The 18,738-nt window shown below is 53.1% G+C and overlaps 2 protein-coding genes and 1 long non-coding RNA gene across 9 annotated transcripts in view; 2 read left to right on the forward strand and 1 right to left on the reverse strand.

The window, feature by feature from the left end:
- MMD2 (monocyte to macrophage differentiation associated 2) overlaps nucleotides 1-8,002 on the forward strand; it is a 33,900-nt gene extending 25,898 nt beyond the window's left edge. Inside the window, exons 7-9 of the mRNA XM_064153639.1 lie at nucleotides 3,654-3,736; nucleotides 4,611-4,715; nucleotides 7,915-8,002. Of these exons, the coding sequence (XP_064009709.1) occupies nucleotides 3,654-3,736; nucleotides 4,611-4,715; nucleotides 7,915-7,924 (198 nt within the window). The 3' untranslated portion in view covers nucleotides 7,925-8,002. The remainder of the gene's footprint in view (nucleotides 1-3,653; nucleotides 3,737-4,610; nucleotides 4,716-7,914) is intronic.
- LOC135180850 (uncharacterized) lies at nucleotides 1-10,986 on the reverse strand. 7 transcript variants are annotated; one of them, XR_010304579.1, is made up of 5 exons: nucleotides 10,830-10,986; nucleotides 9,974-10,162; nucleotides 9,173-9,241; nucleotides 2,181-2,321; nucleotides 1-1,555 (listed from the first exon to the last, which is right to left on the reverse strand). It is a non-coding gene; the product is annotated as an uncharacterized LOC135180850 (long non-coding RNA). The 7 variants fall into 7 exon arrangements; XR_010304578.1 differs by lacking the exon at nucleotides 9,974-10,162 and adding an exon at nucleotides 10,365-10,491; XR_010304576.1 differs by lacking the exon at nucleotides 9,974-10,162 and adding an exon at nucleotides 10,365-10,494.
- The window catches only part of RADIL (Rap associating with DIL domain), a 27,163-nt gene continuing 13,051 nt past the window's right edge, over nucleotides 4,627-18,738 (forward strand). Inside the window, exons 1-3 of the mRNA XM_064153635.1 lie at nucleotides 4,627-4,715; nucleotides 7,915-8,473; nucleotides 17,899-18,197. Of these exons, the coding sequence (XP_064009705.1) occupies nucleotides 4,680-4,715; nucleotides 7,915-8,473; nucleotides 17,899-18,197 (894 nt within the window). The 5' untranslated portion in view covers nucleotides 4,627-4,679. The remainder of the gene's footprint in view (nucleotides 4,716-7,914; nucleotides 8,474-17,898; nucleotides 18,198-18,738) is intronic.

An 18,738-nucleotide genomic window follows, 5' to 3' on the forward strand; every position in this document is an offset into this window, starting at 1 on the left:
AAAGAAAATGATTGCTCAGATCTTATAATTAGGCAGCCTACGGAGACTCTGCTGCATCAGAAAGCAAATGCTCTTTGTGAAATGGTTCTTGTGCGTGTATGTGAATAGAGCTGCCTGGGCAGAGGGCTGGCATTTGTACTTGTGCATTACCAGGGAGCTGCTGCACGTTGGCGGCTCAAAAAGACCCTGTGAAATAATGAAGGGGGAAAAAAAAGGCAAGAAAAGAAAACCTGCTAAAAGGACTCCTGTTGTCCTTGCAGAACTGTGTCCTAAATTGCTGTAATCTGGTTGTGGAGCTGTAACCTTTAGGACAAACAGGGAGTTCATCTTTGCAGGACCAGGACTAACTTTATATCCTTTTCGTCTGGTCTCTGGGCCATGGAGTCCAGGGTCCTCCTGCACAGTGCCTGCTGCTAATAATAACGTGGTAAGGAGTTTAGTGGCTCTGATCCGGCTAAAGACGGCAGTGGGGCTGACATTGACATTATCAGCCTCTGATCTGCCCCTAGATTAGGTGGATAAAAATCCCACAAGAAAAGGCCAGGCTCTGAAGTGAAGCCTTGATCCTGAATGGAAGGGAGCAGGGACTCTGGTTCAGAACAGAGAGGGTTTTGGGCTCTGACCTGGCAGCCTGAGCTGTAGGGATGGGATCTGCAGAGGGGCAGGATTTGGAGCTGAGGAAAGGACGTCAAAGCCACCGTGTCCAGGGTGTTCTCATTTCCTTTGCTTTCTGAGTTATAATTTGTTCCACATTGCAGTGCTGGGCTGGCCTCTCCCTCCACCTCCCAACATCCAGGCTGTGGCTGCTGCCATTAGATCAATGCTGCCACTTGAGTGGTTCCCACTGAAAAACCTAAAACCCAACAAAACCACAACACACTGCAAAAGAAAACTAAAGGAGGGGGGAAGCAAAGGAAAGGAAGAAAGGAGGGGGGAAGCAAAGGAAAGGAAGAAAGGAGGGGGGAAGCAAAGGAAAGGAAGAAAGGAGGGGGGAAGCAAAGGAAAGGAAGAAAGGAGGGGGGAAGCAAAGGAAAGGAAGAAAGGAGGGGGGAAGCAAAGGAAAGGAAGAAAGGAGGGGGGAAGCAAAGGAAAGGAAGAAAGGAGGGGGGAAGCAAAGGAAAGGAAGAAAGGAGGGGGGAAGCAAAGGAAAGGAAGAAAGGAGGGGGGAAGCAAAGGAAAGGAAGAAAGGAGGGGGGAAGCAAAGGAAAGGAAGAAAGGAGGGGGGAAGCAAAGGAAAGGAAGAAAGGAGGGGGGAAGCAAAGGAAAGGAAGAAAGGAGGGGGGAAGCAAAGGAAAGGAAGAAAGGAGGGGAGGGGGGGAAGAAAAGGAAGGGAAACATTTCAAATGGAGATCTGGGGGGACAGATTTTCTGTTTGCTGTTCTGGGATGGTTACAGCTGAAGTCTCACCACCCATCCATGCAGAGCTGTGTCTGCACCAGGACAGACCCCTGGGAAATTCCAGAAGATTAAAAAGTGTTTTAATAGCGTTGCTGCTCTTCCCAAAGGGGAGTAAGATGACCTGGTAGCTACAGGTTGATTGGCTTGATAGCATCCCCTGGGGGAGAAGAGAGAGAGAACTGGCTCAGACTTTAATTGATTAAAGACTTCAGCACCAGGAATAAATTCCTGCTATCCAACGTGGCTATATGGAAAGTAACTCCTGGCAAGGAGAAATGATTTCAGTCTCCAACACAAGAGGTGACTCTCTGGCTGTAATACACTTTTGTGAGGCATTTGAGTTATGTGAGGTGATATTCTTGTAAAAACCTGCACTTTCCAGTATTAAAAAAGTCAGTCCAGGCCAGTATTTAGAGCTGACATTAGACAGTGTCAAGAAAGGCAGCATTAAACAAACCTGATTCATTTCAAAGGCAGTTATCAGAGGAGATTATCACTGCTGGGCACTGCTAGCTGGTAGCATGCCCTCTGTGTTTCAGTGCTTTTATCACTAAGCTGAAAGGAGATAGAAATGATTTCTGGAACAACCTGGGGCTGCTCCAGAGCAGCACACCATTAATGGCTTGTACAAATCTGGATGCTGAACTGGGTGAGCAAAAGCTCACCCTAACTGGAGCAAAATGGAAAATGGAACTCTTTTTGTACCCAAAAACAATAACTGGAGCTGTACATGTTTTCCTGTCCCTAATCTGGATGATAAATGTTGGTCTGGAGCTACTCACAGATGCTGGGAGAGGAAGCACAGGGGCTTGTTGGCTCCCTCCTCCAGTGGGAGCTGCCCTGGGGCGGGTGGAGGCTGAGTGTTTGTCCTGATTTTCTGCACTGAAGAATTGAAAATTTGCAGGGTAATGGGAAATTTTGTTCTGAAAAAGAAAAAGTGGGGGAAAAGAAGAAAGGAAATGAAAAAAAGAAGGCAGTTATTAGTATTTCTGATCAGGACCCTCTCAGAAGGCTTATGACTGCCAAACCCAGCCTTTCCATTTCAGTGGAGGGGATGTGGGAACCGAGGGGCTGCAGAAAACATCTTAGAATGACAGACAAGACAGGCAGACAGTTAGTCTGGTCATAAATCAAACCCAAGAGGAGCAAGGGGGACTTAATTTAGGCCTCTAAATACACCCATGGAGGAGACAAGACATGGTAGCCAAAGGCTCATTAATTGAGGAGAGAAAAGCATGACCAGAGTCAATGTCTGGCAGCTGACATTGGAACGAGATTTAACAAGGCCAAGAGCAGGGATCTGCACTTTGGCCACAACAACTCCAAGCAGCACTACAGGCTGGGGACAGAGTGGCTGAGAGCAGCCAGGAAGAAAGGGACCTGGGGGTGCTGGTAGATAGTAGCTGAACATGAGCCAGCAGTGTGCCCAGGTGGCCAAGAGAGCCAATGGCATCCTGGCCTAGCTCAGGAACAGTGTGGCCAGTAGGACAAGGGAACTTATTCTGCCCCTGTACTCAACACTGGTCAGGCCACACCTTGAGTGCTGTGTCCAGTTCTGGGCCCCTCAATTCAAGAGAGATGTTGAGGTGCTGGAAGGTGTCCAGAGAAGGGCAACAAAGCTGGGGAGGGGACTGGAACACAAACCCTATGAAGAGAGGCTGAGGGAGCTGGGGGTGTGCAGCCTGGAGAAGAGAAGGCTCAGGGGTGACCTCATTGCTGTCTACAACTACCTGAAGGGAGGTTGTAGCCAGGTAGGGGGTGGCCTCTTCTGCCAGGCAACCAGCAACAGAACAAGGGGACACAGTCTCAAGGTGTGCCACAGGAAGTCTAGGCTGGATGTTAGGAGGAAGTTGTTGGCAGAGAGAGTGATTGGCATTGGAATGGGCTGCCCAGGGAGGTGGTGGAGTCGCTGTCCCTGGGGGTGTTCAAGAAGAGACTGGCTGAGGCACTTAGTGCCATGGTCTAGATGATTGGCTAGGGCTGGGTACTAGGTTGGCCTGGATGATCTTGGAGGTCTCTTCCAACCTGGTTGATTCTATGAAGGCAGACACTGGAAACAAGGCACAAATATTTAACTGCTGTGAGCAATTACTCATTAGAAGAACCAGTGAGCAGCAGAGGTGGGTTCAACATTGCCTCGTGGAAGTTTCTCCTGTATCCCCAGTGCTGGGCCAGCAAGAGGGACTGGATTGAAACCCTCACTGAGGCCCTGATTAGTTGATTTAATCAGATGCTTTGTTTGTCTTTAATCACAGTCGAGCCAGGCAAAAGAACCTTTCTTGTGCAGTGCCAGCTCCTTCCTAGAAACTCGCAGGAAATCACTGCAGGCCCTTTGCAGGTACTTAATTTTGCTTTCTTTTTCGTTTACCACTGGTCACAGTCCCATAGATCTGTGGTGAAGGGGTGAGGGGATGGTGCTTGGTGGCTCTTCTCAGAATTCAGCTGAGATTCAAGAAGAGAAATCTTGGTGAGCATCCCTGCATACTGTGGTTGCAGAGGGGAAGGAACTTGTTGTTGACTTCTTGTCCACCCTAGGACAGGAGGGTCCCCAGACTGGCATGAGTGGGTCACATAGAATCAACCAGGGTGGAAGAGACCTCCAAGATTATCCAGTCTAACCTATCACCCAGCCCTGGGTGATACTCATCCCAGCCCACATATGCTTGGGAGAAGGAGATAAAGGTCATGTGGTTGTTGCTGGTCCCATCTCCTCCCCTTTACCTTTCCTTTACAGTAGCCTTTCTTTTCCTACAGCTCTTCTCTTCCTGTCTCTTTGTGATGGGACAGATGTTCTTGGTGGCCATGACCATGGCTGGGTTTCCTCCATCTCTTCTGCAAGGCTGTCACATTCCTGTTGTGGTGGAGCCTGAGCTTGAGGCCAGGCTGGTCTTCTCCTCCTACAGACTGTGCCTGGGTGAACACATGCAACTACAGGCATAACCTGCTAAGTGTCCCCTCTGCATGATGTCCCCCTTCCATCCTGGGTGTCAGCACCTCTCACCTGCAGCAAGTGTTTGGGCTGTTGGGTTTGAAGCAGGGGGAACACAGTGAGAAGTTGAGCCCTAGAGGGTATGTGGCTTAGTAGCCTGCATGCAAACCTGGTGCACATCAGGAGCAGAGTTGCAGCATCTTTGAGCCCTCCAAAGCCGCTGTAGTGTGAGCAACTGATGCTGGTGAGCAACCCAGAACCACTTCTTCTCTTCCTTTTGCAGAGACGTGGCAGACACCCAAGCAGGACAATACACAACATGTGGGAAGGTCCTTTCTGAAGAAGGCTATGAATGGAAGGCAAAAAGGCCCGTGAGAAGAATGGCAAGGTAAGGGGAGGCTTTGCATGGTAGGAGTGGGGACCTTGGTGCTCGCAGGGAAGTCCCTGGGCATGGCAGAGTTGTGGTGATGGCAGGACGTGTGGTGGCCACGTGAATACCAAAGGTGTTCATCATAGCTCTGAAGAATAAATATAGGCAGTGCTGGCCAGGGAAAATAACAGGTTTTGGTGTGATGAGGCGCAGCATATGAGGAGGTGGAGGATACCTGATGAAGATCCTGCTGGGAGGCAGTCACAGGCTTTTGGATAATTAGCTTGTAGTCATTAGCAGAGGTATGACTGAAAGCTGAAGAAAGAGACACTCTGGGAAGTCTGGATGTGCCTCCATAGCTGCAGGCATATGTCCTCCAGTGACACAGTAAGGGAACGGGGCTGTGTGTAGTGAGGAGGGGGCTTGGCCAGCCCGGGGAAGTCCAGGAGCTGCAGGAAGATGTGCCCAAGTCATGAATGCCCTTGCAGGCTTGTCCACAGGTAGCTGGGTCCAACTGGAGTATCCCTGCTCTCACCACAGGACCCAACAGTATGGCACATGCCACTGTTCTCTCTTTAGCCTCCTCAGAGGTGCCCACCACAGGCAGTGTGCCTGAATGCATGGATGCAGGCAGGGCCAATCTTGTTATCATCTTACCACATCCATTAGAGTCCCCAGGGGGATTAAGAGCGTGGGTTACACTGTCTTCAGGAGGAGGTTGTGATTTCTCATGTGACCTGGGCTGATGCCTGATGAAATCACACCTGTGTTGCTCCAGATGTTGAAAGAAGTGAGGTGACCAGGCTGGAAGCTTCTCCTGATCCAGGCTTCATCTATTTTCCCCTTGAAACATCTTTGCACCTGCACTCTGTAGAAGCTGTGTTTCAAAGAGAGAGCAGGAAAATAGCTGAGCTATAAATAACACATTCAAAACCAGGCAAGGACCTGGGAGAACCAAAGATGGTGGCCCCACCTGTGATGTGGGCTTGGAGAACGTTAAAAGATTTCCCACCAGCAGATGTTAGAAGGTTTTCTGTCTGTGCTGGAGGTAGTTCAGGGCACAGCAGATTAAATCCATGAAACAGAAACAGTGGTTTGATGACAAAGTGTTATCTTTTGCATCCTTGATGGCAAGGTCTCATAGGGACATGGGGTAGTTTTACTTCTGGCCAACGTTAATGAGGGCTGATGGGGCCCTACGAACAGCCTGAGGAAACTGCTCTCGAACCTGACTGTCTGCCAGTGCCCTGACCTGCTCCCCAGGTCGGGTCTGCCCTGGTGCTCCTAGGATGTCACACAGCAGACACCCAGGGATGTTCCCAGGGGTGTCCCCAGCAAGAACAATACCTGTGGGCTCAGCTGGAGGAGGAGCAGCAGCATCGAGAGAGCCATAGCTCTAACTCCATCTCTGTTTCAGTTTCCCTAGTTGCAAGGTGGGAGCATGAAGAGCCTTCCCCAAATCCAGTCTGTTGCAGTGAAGGTCCTGGGGGCTGTGCTTGGCTGGCTCAGCAGCAGATTGCAAGCTCTAGGCAAGTAGTTGGCCCTGATGATCTCAAAGGCCTCTTACAGACTCAACAGTTGTAAGGTTCTGTGTTTCTAAACCACAAGACACTAAGCTCTGCTTTCCAGGTTGATGGCCAAGCCCAGTATCTGTAAGCCAGGCAGCAGTGATCTGCTGGGCCTCAGGGGCTGCCAAGTCACCTTTGTGCCCCACAACACCTGGACAGCCACTTTTAGAGCCAGTGGGTTGGGCAGAAGGACAAATCCCACTGCTTTCACAGTCCTGGTGGGCAGAAAGGAAACGACTTGGAGTGTAGCATCACTGCAGGATTGCGTGGTTCCCAGGAGTGTCCTGCAGCCTCAGTGCTTCCTGGTGCCTCGGTTTCCCCAGCAGCAGCCTCTGGTCCTGGGATGGGGAGATGCACACCCTGCAACAAAGTTGTTTCGGGGTTAGAAGGTGACCTCTTCCATTAGCACCAGGGACACTTTTTCTTCCTGAATTAGATGGTGGTTTGGAGGCTTTCCAGGGCCAACATCATTCTGCCTGATGGCGCTGGGGTTGCTCTGGTGGTGAGAACCTGCCTGGGATCTGCAGGGCTGCAGACGCAGAAAGCTGCTGACAGCCTGTGTCTTCCTGGCTGTGCACAGCTGGATCACTCCAACAGCTGCATCCAAGCACTCTGCTAGCTGCTGATGGGACATTTTGGGTCATCTGTGGATGCACCAAGTCTCTTGCCAGGCCTTTTCCTTGTTCACGCTGTAAATCTGGAGGCGAGGGAAGCCCCCATGCTGTCCGAGTCAGCAGTGCTCAAGTTCCCTTTCCGGCCCTTCCCCGGCAGCGGTCGGTGGTGCAGCTGGTGGTGTTATCAGCGCCGTGCAAGCACCAGGTGCCGGTGCATCCAGCACGCAGCTTCAGGGCTGGCCCCAGATGCTGCCAGTGACATCGGGCAGGACCACTGTCTACCGAACAGGGCCACTGTCATCTACCTAAAGCCAGGAGAGCATCAGGATTTCCAGCCCGTGCGTGGGGACTGAGGTGTGCCGGGAGCTGTCGCACAGCCATGACCACCTCTCCTCCGGGGGCTGCCCACCCAGCACAGCCGTGCCCTGGCTGCCACGACAAGGGCAGCCTTGTCAGCGATGCCACCACGTGCTTCAGCATCCTCCGCAAACGGGCAGCAGCCAAGAGATTTGCCAGAGTCAGGACATTTTTAGAGTGGCTAATTAAAGCCTGTTTTCACCCCGTGCCTCTCGGTGAGCATTTAGCAGTGACCTCAGAGTGAATTTGCTCTTGAGCTTTCTGTTTCACCTCTAAAAAAAATGGGATTGCTCCATAAACTCGTTAGTGAAAGTAGCTCCTGATGTCTTGGCTCCTGACCAGGATGGGCCCCGCCAAGTCCTGCTGGGCTCTGCTCTCCTCCTGCTGCATTTTCCTTGGGAAAGAGGGACCTCGTAAGCACATGACAGAGAAATTTTGGGGCTGCTCTAGACTACGTTCTCAGGGACAAAACCATCTGGGCTAACAATGCTGATGCCAAGGAGCCCAGCTGAGCTTGGCTGCTGGTGTTTTGGGTCGCACAACGAAAATGGCCCTCCCTTGGCGCTGTCCCTTTCCATCTTGGAGGTGACAGCGGCTCCTTCACAGCCCCCAGCTGGTTCCTGCTCAGCACAGCTGGCCTCCAAACTGCTGATCATCTCCTTTTTCTTCCCTGCCCAGCTGTGCCTGATGACAACCTCACGCACAATGTTTTATGGGTCCTCCTCCACCATGGCTCCACCATCCAAGAACCGTCTGAAGCGCCAGAGCCGGATTTTATCCCAAGTCTTGTACCGGACCCTGAGCTACAAGGATCGGAGCTCACCCTCCGCGTCCCTGGCTGCTGGTGAGGATGACCCAGCTGAGCTCTCCACCCAGCTCTCAGCCCCAGGTGTCCTGAAGATCTTTGGAGGCAACATCTGTGCAGGCACCAACTACAAGAGCGTGCTGGCGACAGGCAGCTCGGGCGCACGAGAGCTGGTGAAGGAAGCCCTGGAGCGCTACGGGCTGAGCCAGCTCAGCGCTGGGCAGTATGCCCTGTGCGATGTCATTGGGAGGTTTGAGGGCCCTGAGAAGCGGTGGCAGACAGAGGGCCTGAGGGTCCTGGGTGACCATGAGAAGCCACTGCTCATCCAGGACCTTTGGAAACCCAGGGAAGGCTTCTCGCGGCGTCTGGAACTGCGCAAGAGGGCAGAGGTGGAGGAGCTGGCAGCCAGAGATGTGGACACCACTACCGCAGGTCAGAGCTGGATGTGGGGCAGGGAGAGTCCAGGGAGCTGCCATCTCCCTAAGCTGCCTGTGGGAGATGCAGCCCACACCAGCTGCTTTTACATGTGCTTTGGGCAGGCAGAAAGGGGTGCGAGGGGGAGGGTAGCTGCAGTTTAGCTGCAAGGCTTTTGGGTAGGCGGTGGCGCTCAGCGCCCCCCTGCAGCATTTTGGTACCTGCAGCCTCAGAGATTTCCCCCAGCCAGTCCTAGGTCCATGCCAAATCCTCACTTGCAGTTGGGCAGCAGCAGGCAAGACCTTCAGCATTGCCCACTCTTGTCATCCCTGTGAGCCAGCATCATGGTGTCCCACACCCCAGCATAGCTTTTGTGCCTGGCAGAGCACTTCCCCACTCTCCTGCGCCCACATCTCCCTGAGGGCATCCCCCAGGCCAGACACCTCAGGCAAATCAGCAGAAACAATTAAGTGAAATGAGAAGCTAATGAAGAGAGAGCAAAGTAGGGCAGGAGAGCTCCCTCGGAGGTGTCTGACAGCCCAGGGCCAGCAGGGTGAGATAAGTGCATCGTTAGGAATCAGCAGGTTAATAAGTGACTCCAGTGCAGAGTAATGAAGTTTTCTTTCCCCCACCTTCAGATACAAGCCCCACAAGGGTGAGGGCAGAAACGCCTTAAAAAGCAGATTTTAAATTGTGTGATGGTCTTGTGGCTCTTACCTGCTATTGAAGGGGTCTGAGTCAGGCTCTGGAGGTGTTATCTAGGAGGCTTTGGGAGGTTCCCCACACCTGTGATTGTCAGAAATAACCTCATCACGATGCAGGATTACCCCAAGTGCTCAGCAAACGAATGCCAAGGTTACCCCTCCACCTGCAAAGGAATGAGTGGCCCAACCTGTCCATCACCAGTGGGGGCAGGGCTCCTTTCCCACCCACTCTAACAAGGGCTGATTGTGAAGGAAACCAGCCATGGGCGTTTTGGGGGAGAGCAAATGCTCCTAGGGTCCCACCAACTACAATTTGCATTTGTGATCTTGCTGGAGTGCCCCAAAGTCAGACTGGGCAGCTTTGGTGGGTGTAGGCAGGTCCCCAGCAGTGCATGGAGGCAGGAATGGGCTCACTTCCTGCCGTGAACTCAGAAGGATGGAGAAACAGTGGAGAACTGCCTCCAGCCCTTGTATTAATGCTGTGCAGGGTGGGTGCGTGGGCACCTGATGGCAAGACAGGGTGCCCCCCATCCCTCACTATGCCCAGTCCTTGTGTCCAAGGAGGGGATGCTACAGGATCAGTTCCAGCCTGCTGCACGTGTGATGCAGAGGGAGGGAAATGGGCTTGGAAAGGATTTGGAAAGGTAGATGATCTGCCCTTCTCCGTGGCTGTTTCTCCAGCTGGGATCAGAGAGCCACAAGCACTCTGGGAAAGCAGTGACTAAAAACAGCTTCTTTTTAAAGGAGGAAAGGGCAAGAGCCAAGTCTAACGCTTTCAGTGCGCAGTGGGGAGTGACACGTGGCAGCTCCCTACCTGAGCCTGAGGCCACAGCGAATCTCAGGCGCACATACTCCCTCTTGGATGCAGGAAGCAGCATTTCCACCCATCACCTGGGTCCTGGGTGGGCTGAACGAGCAGCAGGCTGCATGCTGGCCTGAGCCTGGCACCCTTCACTCATTTCCGATGGAGGACCGGTTCCTGCTGGGATCGCATGCCCTGGGTCTGGAAACAAGCCCATTGTGCTTTCAGTGTAGATACCACTTCATTTGTTTCAGCACTCCTGGGTGGGGTGGTGGAAATTCTCCATTTTTTAAACCTTTGAGCATTTTCCATAGCTGACTAAGCTCTTCCGAGACAGAAAACCTACACCCACGTTTGTTTAGGCTGCCTGCTCTGCAGACTACACAGCTCTTGTTTGTCTTACCTGTTAAAATCTCACCCCTGCAGCCCTTTCCTGCAGTGGCACCAGAGGCTCTGCCACCCTGGGCTGGTGGCACTGCTTGGAGGGATGCTGCAAGGCTGGGTCCACACTTTCCCACCTCATTTGGAAGCTGCTGGGGATGGATAGGAGCGATGCAGCATGACTAGAGGACACATCTGCTTCCCCCTCATCCAGCACCCAGAAAAGACACAAAACACCTGGGGTGGTAGGCATTGATTGAGTGCCCTCCACTGGGTTCACCCTTGTCATCAGCCTTGAGCTGGCAGAGATCCCCATGCCAAGCATCAGCTGCCTGCCAGCGTTGTGGGGTGCTGGTGTGGAAAATGAAGCATCTGTGCAAAAAAAAAACCCAACCAACCAAAAGACTTTGGGCTTATGGCTCCCTGGAAAGGAAAAAACATATCAAACAAACTCCAGGGCTGCAAAGCACACTCACCAGGGACATACCTCCTCTGCCTTTCCCCATGCAGGGTGTTGTTGGAGCTGTATGACTGGGAATCACTGGTGTCAAGCAGGCTGGTGCAGTGCTGCCCACCCTGCTGCTGAGCTGGTAGCTGAGAGAAAGGCTCCACACCCATCTATGGCCTAACAGCAAATTGCTTTGGAGTTTTATCTGCTCAGTTACCCATTATCCTAATTAGTTTAATACCTGTTTCCTGCTGAGGAGGAAGGTGCTCTCTCCACATGCTACCAATTAGCAGCACAGGTGAGAGCATCTCTGCAGTAAAGAGGCTGATGTCCTCTCTTGCTGCTACCCCCAGCCCTGACCTTTTGGAAAGCAACAAGGCAGAGGTAAGGGAGCATCTGAGGAAAATACCCACAAACTGAAGGGTGTTGGGACAGAGGTACAGCATTTGGCATCCTTATGGCATTCCATCTGCCCCAACCAGCCCCATTTTACACTCTGTCTTGATCTTGCTGGGTCTTTCCTGGAGGCTGAGTTCTGTGCATAACTCCAGAAATACAGCAGTTAAGCTTATTATACTAAAAGATGCTCTGGCAGGTACCCCTGAGGATCTGGCTTTGATATGCCTCAGCATGACTGCATCTGTGGAGGGCTCCCTGCAGGGTCTGCAGAGCAGTTACATTAGGAAGGACTAGCCAGCACTGTGTTAGCCTCTCCTGGGTAAATTCAAAGTATTTCTTATTTCTTGGGGCCACTGGAATCATTTATTGTTGATTTCCCAGCCAGGAAAAGGGATTACCTTTCCTGGCTGAAAAAAAAAGGCAGATCCCAGCCAGGATCCCCAGCACCACAACTAGCAAGTTTCCCATGGGGATACTGTTGCGGAGGGCAGAAATAATTCGTGGCCGAGTCGAGAATTTATCAAAAATAGATATTTTTTATTTTTACAAAACCCGCCCCCACAACTATATATACAAAGATTAATTTCGTTTAATAAACAGGTTAAGTTGCATGAGAATTCTACGAGGATACCATTAATAATCTGACTATATATATTTAGAAGTCAGTTTTTGGAAAAGGATTCTGCTATTAATTAATAGCGGTTTCTTACTAAATTAAGCTAAGCCAAATAACTCACTCAGGCTGGCTCGTGCAGTCGGTCTTCCTCCTCCAGCGGCTACAGGAGTCGTTAAGAGTCGTTAAGGGTCGTTAGGCAGACAAAGGTGTGCCTAACACCAAGGCAAGTCCTTTGGTCTCTCTGCAGTGCAGGCACAGGAGAGTGAGCGAACTCGTCCAGGCACACGTAAAATCCAAAAGCGGGAACCCCAAAGGCGGGAAGACCCCCAATATTTATACCCTTCGCTAGACAAAGGGCAGAGTTACCACACTTTAGGCGCGAAAGCGCACGGCCAATCCCAGCCTGGCTCCAGCGCGGGAACTCACGGGGCAGTCGCCGCCCCCTTCTCGGCTGCAGGGCAGGCGAGGGGGGGGGAAACCAGGCGGCTTTTCCCCTTTCCCCCCGAAGTCCGGGCAGGAGAGGAATTTAGGGGTACAGGACTCCAGGACATCCCACCCCGGTGGTAATGAGCATCTTTGTCTAGAACTTGAGTGAGAAGTGATCCCCCTTCAATTTAGGAACCTATTAATATATATATATGGCTTAGCCTTTTCCAACATTAACAATAGGTAATACATTAATCGCCCCAACAATATTTAACAATACTTAACAAGGCTTAACAATAGCCCAAACAGTATTAACAAAGCTACACAGTCCATTTGAAGATTGCTCTGTTCCTGGTAGAGCAACCAAGTTCATGGCAGAGCCTTAGATGCTCTGAGTCCATGGCTGGAGGTCACAGTCCGTGGGTCCGGATGCCATCATCCACTGGCCACCCCGGTGATATGACTCCGTCTCTCGTGTAGCTGGCTCTCCTTTTCCCAGGTGCTGGTCAGGTGGTCAGGAACTGGTCCTCTGCCTCGACCTTAACCTGTAAGGAGACAAAATCTGCCTCGGCCTATAAAGGCCAGGCTTAGCAATTAATAATTGGGGACGATCCACCGTGCACTGATCCGGTGGCCTTTTCCATTTGCATCTAGGGCTTCCCAGGCATATAAGCCTCTGGGTTTACCCCATGCCATTGGCACTACCCCTATAGGTTGGCCTTTTGTACTGGGGCAGGTGGTCAGTGACCACGTGGCTCACCTAGGCAGCAGGTCTTTATTCTGGGGGCTTCTGTAGCTCTCCCCGTGACTGCTGACCATTAAAAGCTGCCGAGCCACTATTACAGTAATTCAGTGTTTTGCCTCCCGTGTGGGAGACGAGAAAGGGTTAACCTTTCTGTCTGGGGACGAGCTGCAGTTCCCAGCGGGGGGGCCGCCGCTTCTAGGCGAGCCACTCTGGGAGCCACCGCTGGGCTTCTCGCGGCTGCCTCTGGGTTTTGCAGCCGATTTCTGAAGGCACCGCACTAGATCCTTCAGCTGCCAATCTGCCAGCTGCCTTAAAACAGTTTTTGGTACCCCTAAAGTCAGGGCTTGTCTATACCAGCTGTTTTTTCCTCTGGGTCTCCAGTCACTCTGTGGGTCTCTGCCCCTTCCCCTCGGGGAGAAGCCTGAAGGACCGGTCCCCCTGGGGGGGCAGTCCTGCACTGGCCGGACCTGCCTGCGCAGAGTCCTGGGATTTTCTGGGGGAGAAGCACGAGACTGTCTCTCCCCAGCCCCTTTTCCTTCAGGAGACCCAAACCCAAACTGCAGCCCGTGGGCATTCAAGTCAGTTAACAGTTCAGCCCAAGTCATTACGTGCTCTTTAGCACCATCGTTCTCTGCATTTTCTCCAAGCACACGTTCAATTTTCTCAACATTCTTCATTAGTTGGATTTGCAGAGTTGCTGGCAAACCCTTCATAATAGGGTGCAGTCTCTCCGGGTCCACAGGGGCATAAAACGGGCAATCGTAATGTCCCTTATCATAGATAGCCTGGACACAGGCAAGTCTGCGGAGAGCAGTGATGAGCTCAGAGGAGCTGGTGACCTTTAGTTCCGTCGGCTCCCCCCGGTAGGCTGGGCGGACACTGCTTGCCCAGTAGGCTATCCGAGCGGTGAGGCTGTGTGTCCCCTCGGGTTCACGTGTCAGGAACACATCGTCCCCCCAGTCTCCAGCAGCTTCCTGCGAGTCTAGAAGGACCCGGTCCCCACCGGCTCGGGACACTCGATACACATAGTCAGCGACTGAGTCCTCAGGATCTCTCGCATATTTGACTTGTAAGTCACTGAGCTGTGCGTCTGTGAACTGTTTTTTGATAATGGTGGTCCCTGCACCGCCTTTTCTGCCCTTCACGGACTCAATTCTTATCACAGGTAACACGTGCCTCTGCACCGTGGCGCCCTCCTCACCGGAGCTCTCTTCGCCGCTAGCTACGGGAGAGTCCGGTCGGGACCTGCGCTTTCTGCGTGGCTTTGAGGCTTTCTGCCGCGCAGAGGCATGTGCAGAGGAATTCTCTGAGTCTCTGGCAGAGTCTTTTGTGCCTGGTTTCGGGGAACTCCTCTCCCCCGAAGAGCCCCTCGGGGCATTCTCTGCCTTTCTCCCCGATTCCCGCGAATCACTCCATTCAAATTCAGACACGGAGACCGAAGAGGTGGTGTCTGCAGGCGTTACAAGCCTTTCTTTCATCTGGGCAGTCAGTGCCGCGGTCAGGCTCTTTGTCTGCGCCAGCATGCTTTCCCATATACTTTGGCATTTAGCTTTTTCGGCTAATAAATCCTTTTCCAAGGCCTGAATTCTTTTTTCATAATTTTCAAATTCGGCCAGAGTCTGGGTCACGACTGACCCCAGAACAACAGAGAAATGCTCCGTTGGAGACTCAGAAATCACAGGGTCTGAGCGCTCAGCTAATTTCTCCAGGATTTTCTCCGGATTTTTACAATTTTTCTGAGCCCAAATTAAATCAAGCCCTGTGATTAGGCATCCCTTTTCTTGTAGAAATTCTATGATTGAACTACCCTGCATACACTGCGCCATAATGTTGCGGAGGGCAGAAATAATTCGTGGCCGAGTCGAGAATTTATCAAAAATAGATATTTTTTATTTTTACAAAACCCGCCCCCACAACTATATATACAAAGATTAATTTCGTTTAATAAACAGGTTAAGTTGCATGAGAATTCTACGAGGATACCATTAATAATCTGACTATATATATTTAGAAGTCAGTTTTTGGAAAAGGATTCTGCTATTAATTAATAGCGGTTTCTTACTAAATTAAGCTAAGCCAAATAACTCACTCAGGCTGGCTCGTGCAGTCGGTCTTCCTCCTCCAGCGGCTACAGGAGTCGTTAAGAGTCGTTAAGGGTCGTTAGGCAGACAAAGGTGTGCCTAACACCAAGGCAAGTCCTTTGGTCTCTCTGCAGTGCAGGCACAGGAGAGTGAGCGAACTCGTCCAGGCACACGTAAAATCCAAAAGCGGGAACCCCAAAGGCGGGAAGACCCCCAATATTTATACCCTTCGCTAGACAAAGGGCAGAGTTACCACACTTTAGGCGCGAAAGCGCACGGCCAATCCCAGCCTGGCTCCAGCGCGGGAACTCACGGGGCAGTCGCCGCCCCCTTCTCGGCTGCAGGGCAGGCGAGGGGGGGGGAAACCAGGCGGCTTTTCCCCTTTCCCCCCGAAGTCCGGGCAGGAGAGGAATTTAGGGGTACAGGACTCCAGGACAGATACAGGGAAGGTTTAGAAGCAGCAGCTTGGTGGGGTCCAGTGAGTGCTGGCCAGGGGTTGACCAATGTCCCTGCTTAAGATTCCCAGTTCTCCCTAAGGGACAGGGTGTGACCTTGTTGTAGAAACATAGAATGGTTTGGGTTGGAAGGGGCCTTAAAGATCATCCAGTTCCAACCCCCCTGCCTTGGGCAGGGACACCTCTCACTAGACCAGGTTCCCTGTCCAAGCTGGTCTTGAACACTTCCAGGGAGGGGACATCCACAATGCCCCTGGGCAACCCGTTTCAGTGTCTCACTGTGCCCTGTTCACCATTCCCAGCCCTGCCCCATTCCCACCTATGCTGCCATGTGGCTTCAGCAGCTGCCAGCTCTGACCACCCTGTGCTGGAGATGGTTGGGCAATGTTTTGAGTGGGCTGACTTACACATGCTGAGAAAACAGTACCAGAGGGGACTGAAAAAATCCTAACTCAGTTTGTGGAGAGACTTTGTTATGCTCAGGAAAAGAGCTGTGTTTATCTTTCCAGTGCAGCTCTGGGGTTAGCCAGGAGCCTGTGACAGGGACTCTATCAGCAGTAAAAAAGCAGGTTTTTTCCCTACACAAAATAAATACAGAAGCTTCCTTTCCCCTAGATAAGGGACCAGTGATGGCATGTCTCTCTGGGCAGTGGGACCCCAGTCCCAGCAGCTCCTGCTCCATCCCTGTGCAATGAGCTCCAGCAGTAGCTGCTTCCCAGGATCCAAATGATCTTCCTTCTCCACTCCCATGGGCTGGGCTGAGATCTACATTGTCCCAGCTGCCCTTCAGCCCTTCGGCTCATTTCCCTGCTGTGGTTTGGGAATGAGGCTCCTGGGGAGGGTCAAGGCCTTGTCACTGGCAGGTTTGGGGCTGGCCTTTTGCATTCATCATCAGGCAGGATTGTTGCACCTCCCCCTCCCAAGATTTTCCATCTGTGGGGCACAGGCATCCCGTGCTGTGCCACCATCCATGATGGCAGCAGAAGCAGGGCTGATTGCCTTTTTAAGAAGGATGCCTAACACTGAACTGCTTGGGGTGGCTTGGCCATGCCTTGCCCTAATCCCAAGGCATGTAAACAGCAGGGGCTATTTTCTCCCTCTCCCACCCTCCTCTTCATCCCAGTCTCTTTTCGTTTTTCCAGCAAAGGAGTGCTCCATTTAAAACAAACAAACAAAGAAATGTATTTCACTGGCAGGCCATTCCTCACCAAATAAGGCAGATGACATTTTTGCCTGGGTCTGAACTTGTGAGTGTCCCTTTAAGCAGCCCCGGGCACTGGGCTCTCTGCTGTCACCAAATCCCGCTGGCTGTCCCCAGATCCTGCCGGCCGAAGGCTGCTCGCTGGTCGGCTGAGCTGAGCCGTGAGCAGGGCTCTGGCACCGTGCTGCACCGACATCGCTGCAGTGCTGCTCCCACAGGCAGAGCCTTTAGCTTTTTCCCCCCCTTCTCTTCATCCTCTTTGAATGCCAGTGACCTGCTCCCAGGAGGCTGCCCACCCGAGGTACGAGCATCTCCCACTGGACCCACAACTTCTCATTTCTCCTGCGGAACTTGAGCCACACTTGCAGCACGAAGGAAACCGGGGACCCCCCTCCCCCCCCCCCCCGCCCCTCCAGGGATGAGGATGCCACAGGAGAGGCTGCTTTTGCAGCTTGGCCAGGCCTATTTACTTACTAAAGCTCTCCCATTCATCTTGCAGGCAGCTCTGCCTGAACTGATGCTTAGGAGAAGTTAATTACAGCTTGCTCTTGCTGCAGGCTCCACTGCAGCTCCCAGCTCCCATGCCTGGCTGATGCTTGGCGGGGACCGGGAGGAAACCCTCCCTGCAGCTCCTGCTTCCTGCTGGCCACTGAGTACTAAAGGCCTCAAGGCAGCACCCAGGCTTTTTCGTTTGTGTGGGTTTGTTCCTTTCTTTCTTCCTTTCTTTCTTTCTCCCTTCCTTTCTTTCTCTCTTTCTTTTTGTGTTTTTGTTTGTTTGTTTGGCAGAGATTGAGTTAAATTAGTTTTTTAGCAGAGGTTTCCTCTTGCCCCCTCTAGACCCGGTAGTGTGGCTGTGGTGGGTGGGGGATGCTGGGGATGCTGCCCGGCTGCTTCCCAGTCAGAAGGTCTGGGGACAGGGAGGGCTGGCAGCACCCCCTTTTTTGGTGGTGTCATTGGGGCAGAAAAAACTGCCCCATCTTGGTGTGCTGGTGTCAACCTTCGGGGAGGGCAAAGGAGCGGCGGACATCAATCCAGGGAGGGTGCGTGGTCCTGGGGAAGCTGCAGCATCCCTCCAGACGCGCGGTGCTGCGGCTGCGGGGGGGCGCGGGGGCTGGGGGGGGGGGCCCGCTGAACGCTGCTCTCCCCCCCTCACTTCTCCGTCTCACCCCCTCCAATTCCCCGCAGGCATCAACGCCCAAGCACGGAAGCTGCAGCGGCACCGGGCGCGGGGGGCCCGGCGGCCAGCGGCGGGGACTGAGCGACGCGGGGCCCCCCCAGCCCCGGCCCTGCGGCGCAGCCTCAGCGAGACCAGCCTGGGCAACCCGGTTCGGCGAGGTGGGAGCGGGAGCGGGAACGGGGAGCGTCTCCAGCGGCACTGCTCCACCCTGCCCGGCAGCCCGGCGGCGCGGAGCAGCGGCAGCATGCGGTACTCTCTCTACCAGTCCCCGCACCTCCTGCTCTTGCAGGGCTACAGCCAGCAGCATGTAAGCACCGCGCCTGCTCACCCCCACCACGGCACCCCCCGGCACCCCTCTGCTTTCTTCCCACCACTCCCAAATTCCCGGGAAGGGGGGGCTGCTTGCATGGCCGGAGCTGCTGGGGCAGGAGGGGGTGGTGGTGGGCGGCTGGTGTGGAGGGAGCATCTTTTAGAAAATGAGCGGTGCCAGCTTGGGACTTTGCAGCCTTTTCCCCAAGTCTGTCCTCGAACCTGTCCTCAAGCCCGGCAGGGTGTGCAGAGACCCCCGAGCAAAGTCACAGAGGGGCACGGGGAAATCCCCGGAGGAATGCACCCCCGGAGCAGCACCCCTGCCCTGGCAGAAGGGACACCTGGGTTTGCAGGTGATGGCTGAGCTACCCCATCCCTTATCTGGCTGCTTCGTTAGTGGCAAATGTTAATGAGAAGCAGCAAGGAGACAGCGAGTCTGGGAGCCTCCGCTCCCCAGTGCTGGAGGCACCTGGAGAACTGGAAAGGACTGGGACAGCCCTTGTAGTTAATGGTTATTTCGCCCCATTCAGCATGTAGCT

The sequence above is a fragment of the Pogoniulus pusillus genome, chromosome 13 (genome assembly GCF_015220805.1).
Source record: "Pogoniulus pusillus isolate bPogPus1 chromosome 13, bPogPus1.pri, whole genome shotgun sequence".
In the NCBI taxonomy this organism is placed as follows: Eukaryota; Metazoa; Chordata; class Aves; order Piciformes; family Lybiidae; genus Pogoniulus; species Pogoniulus pusillus.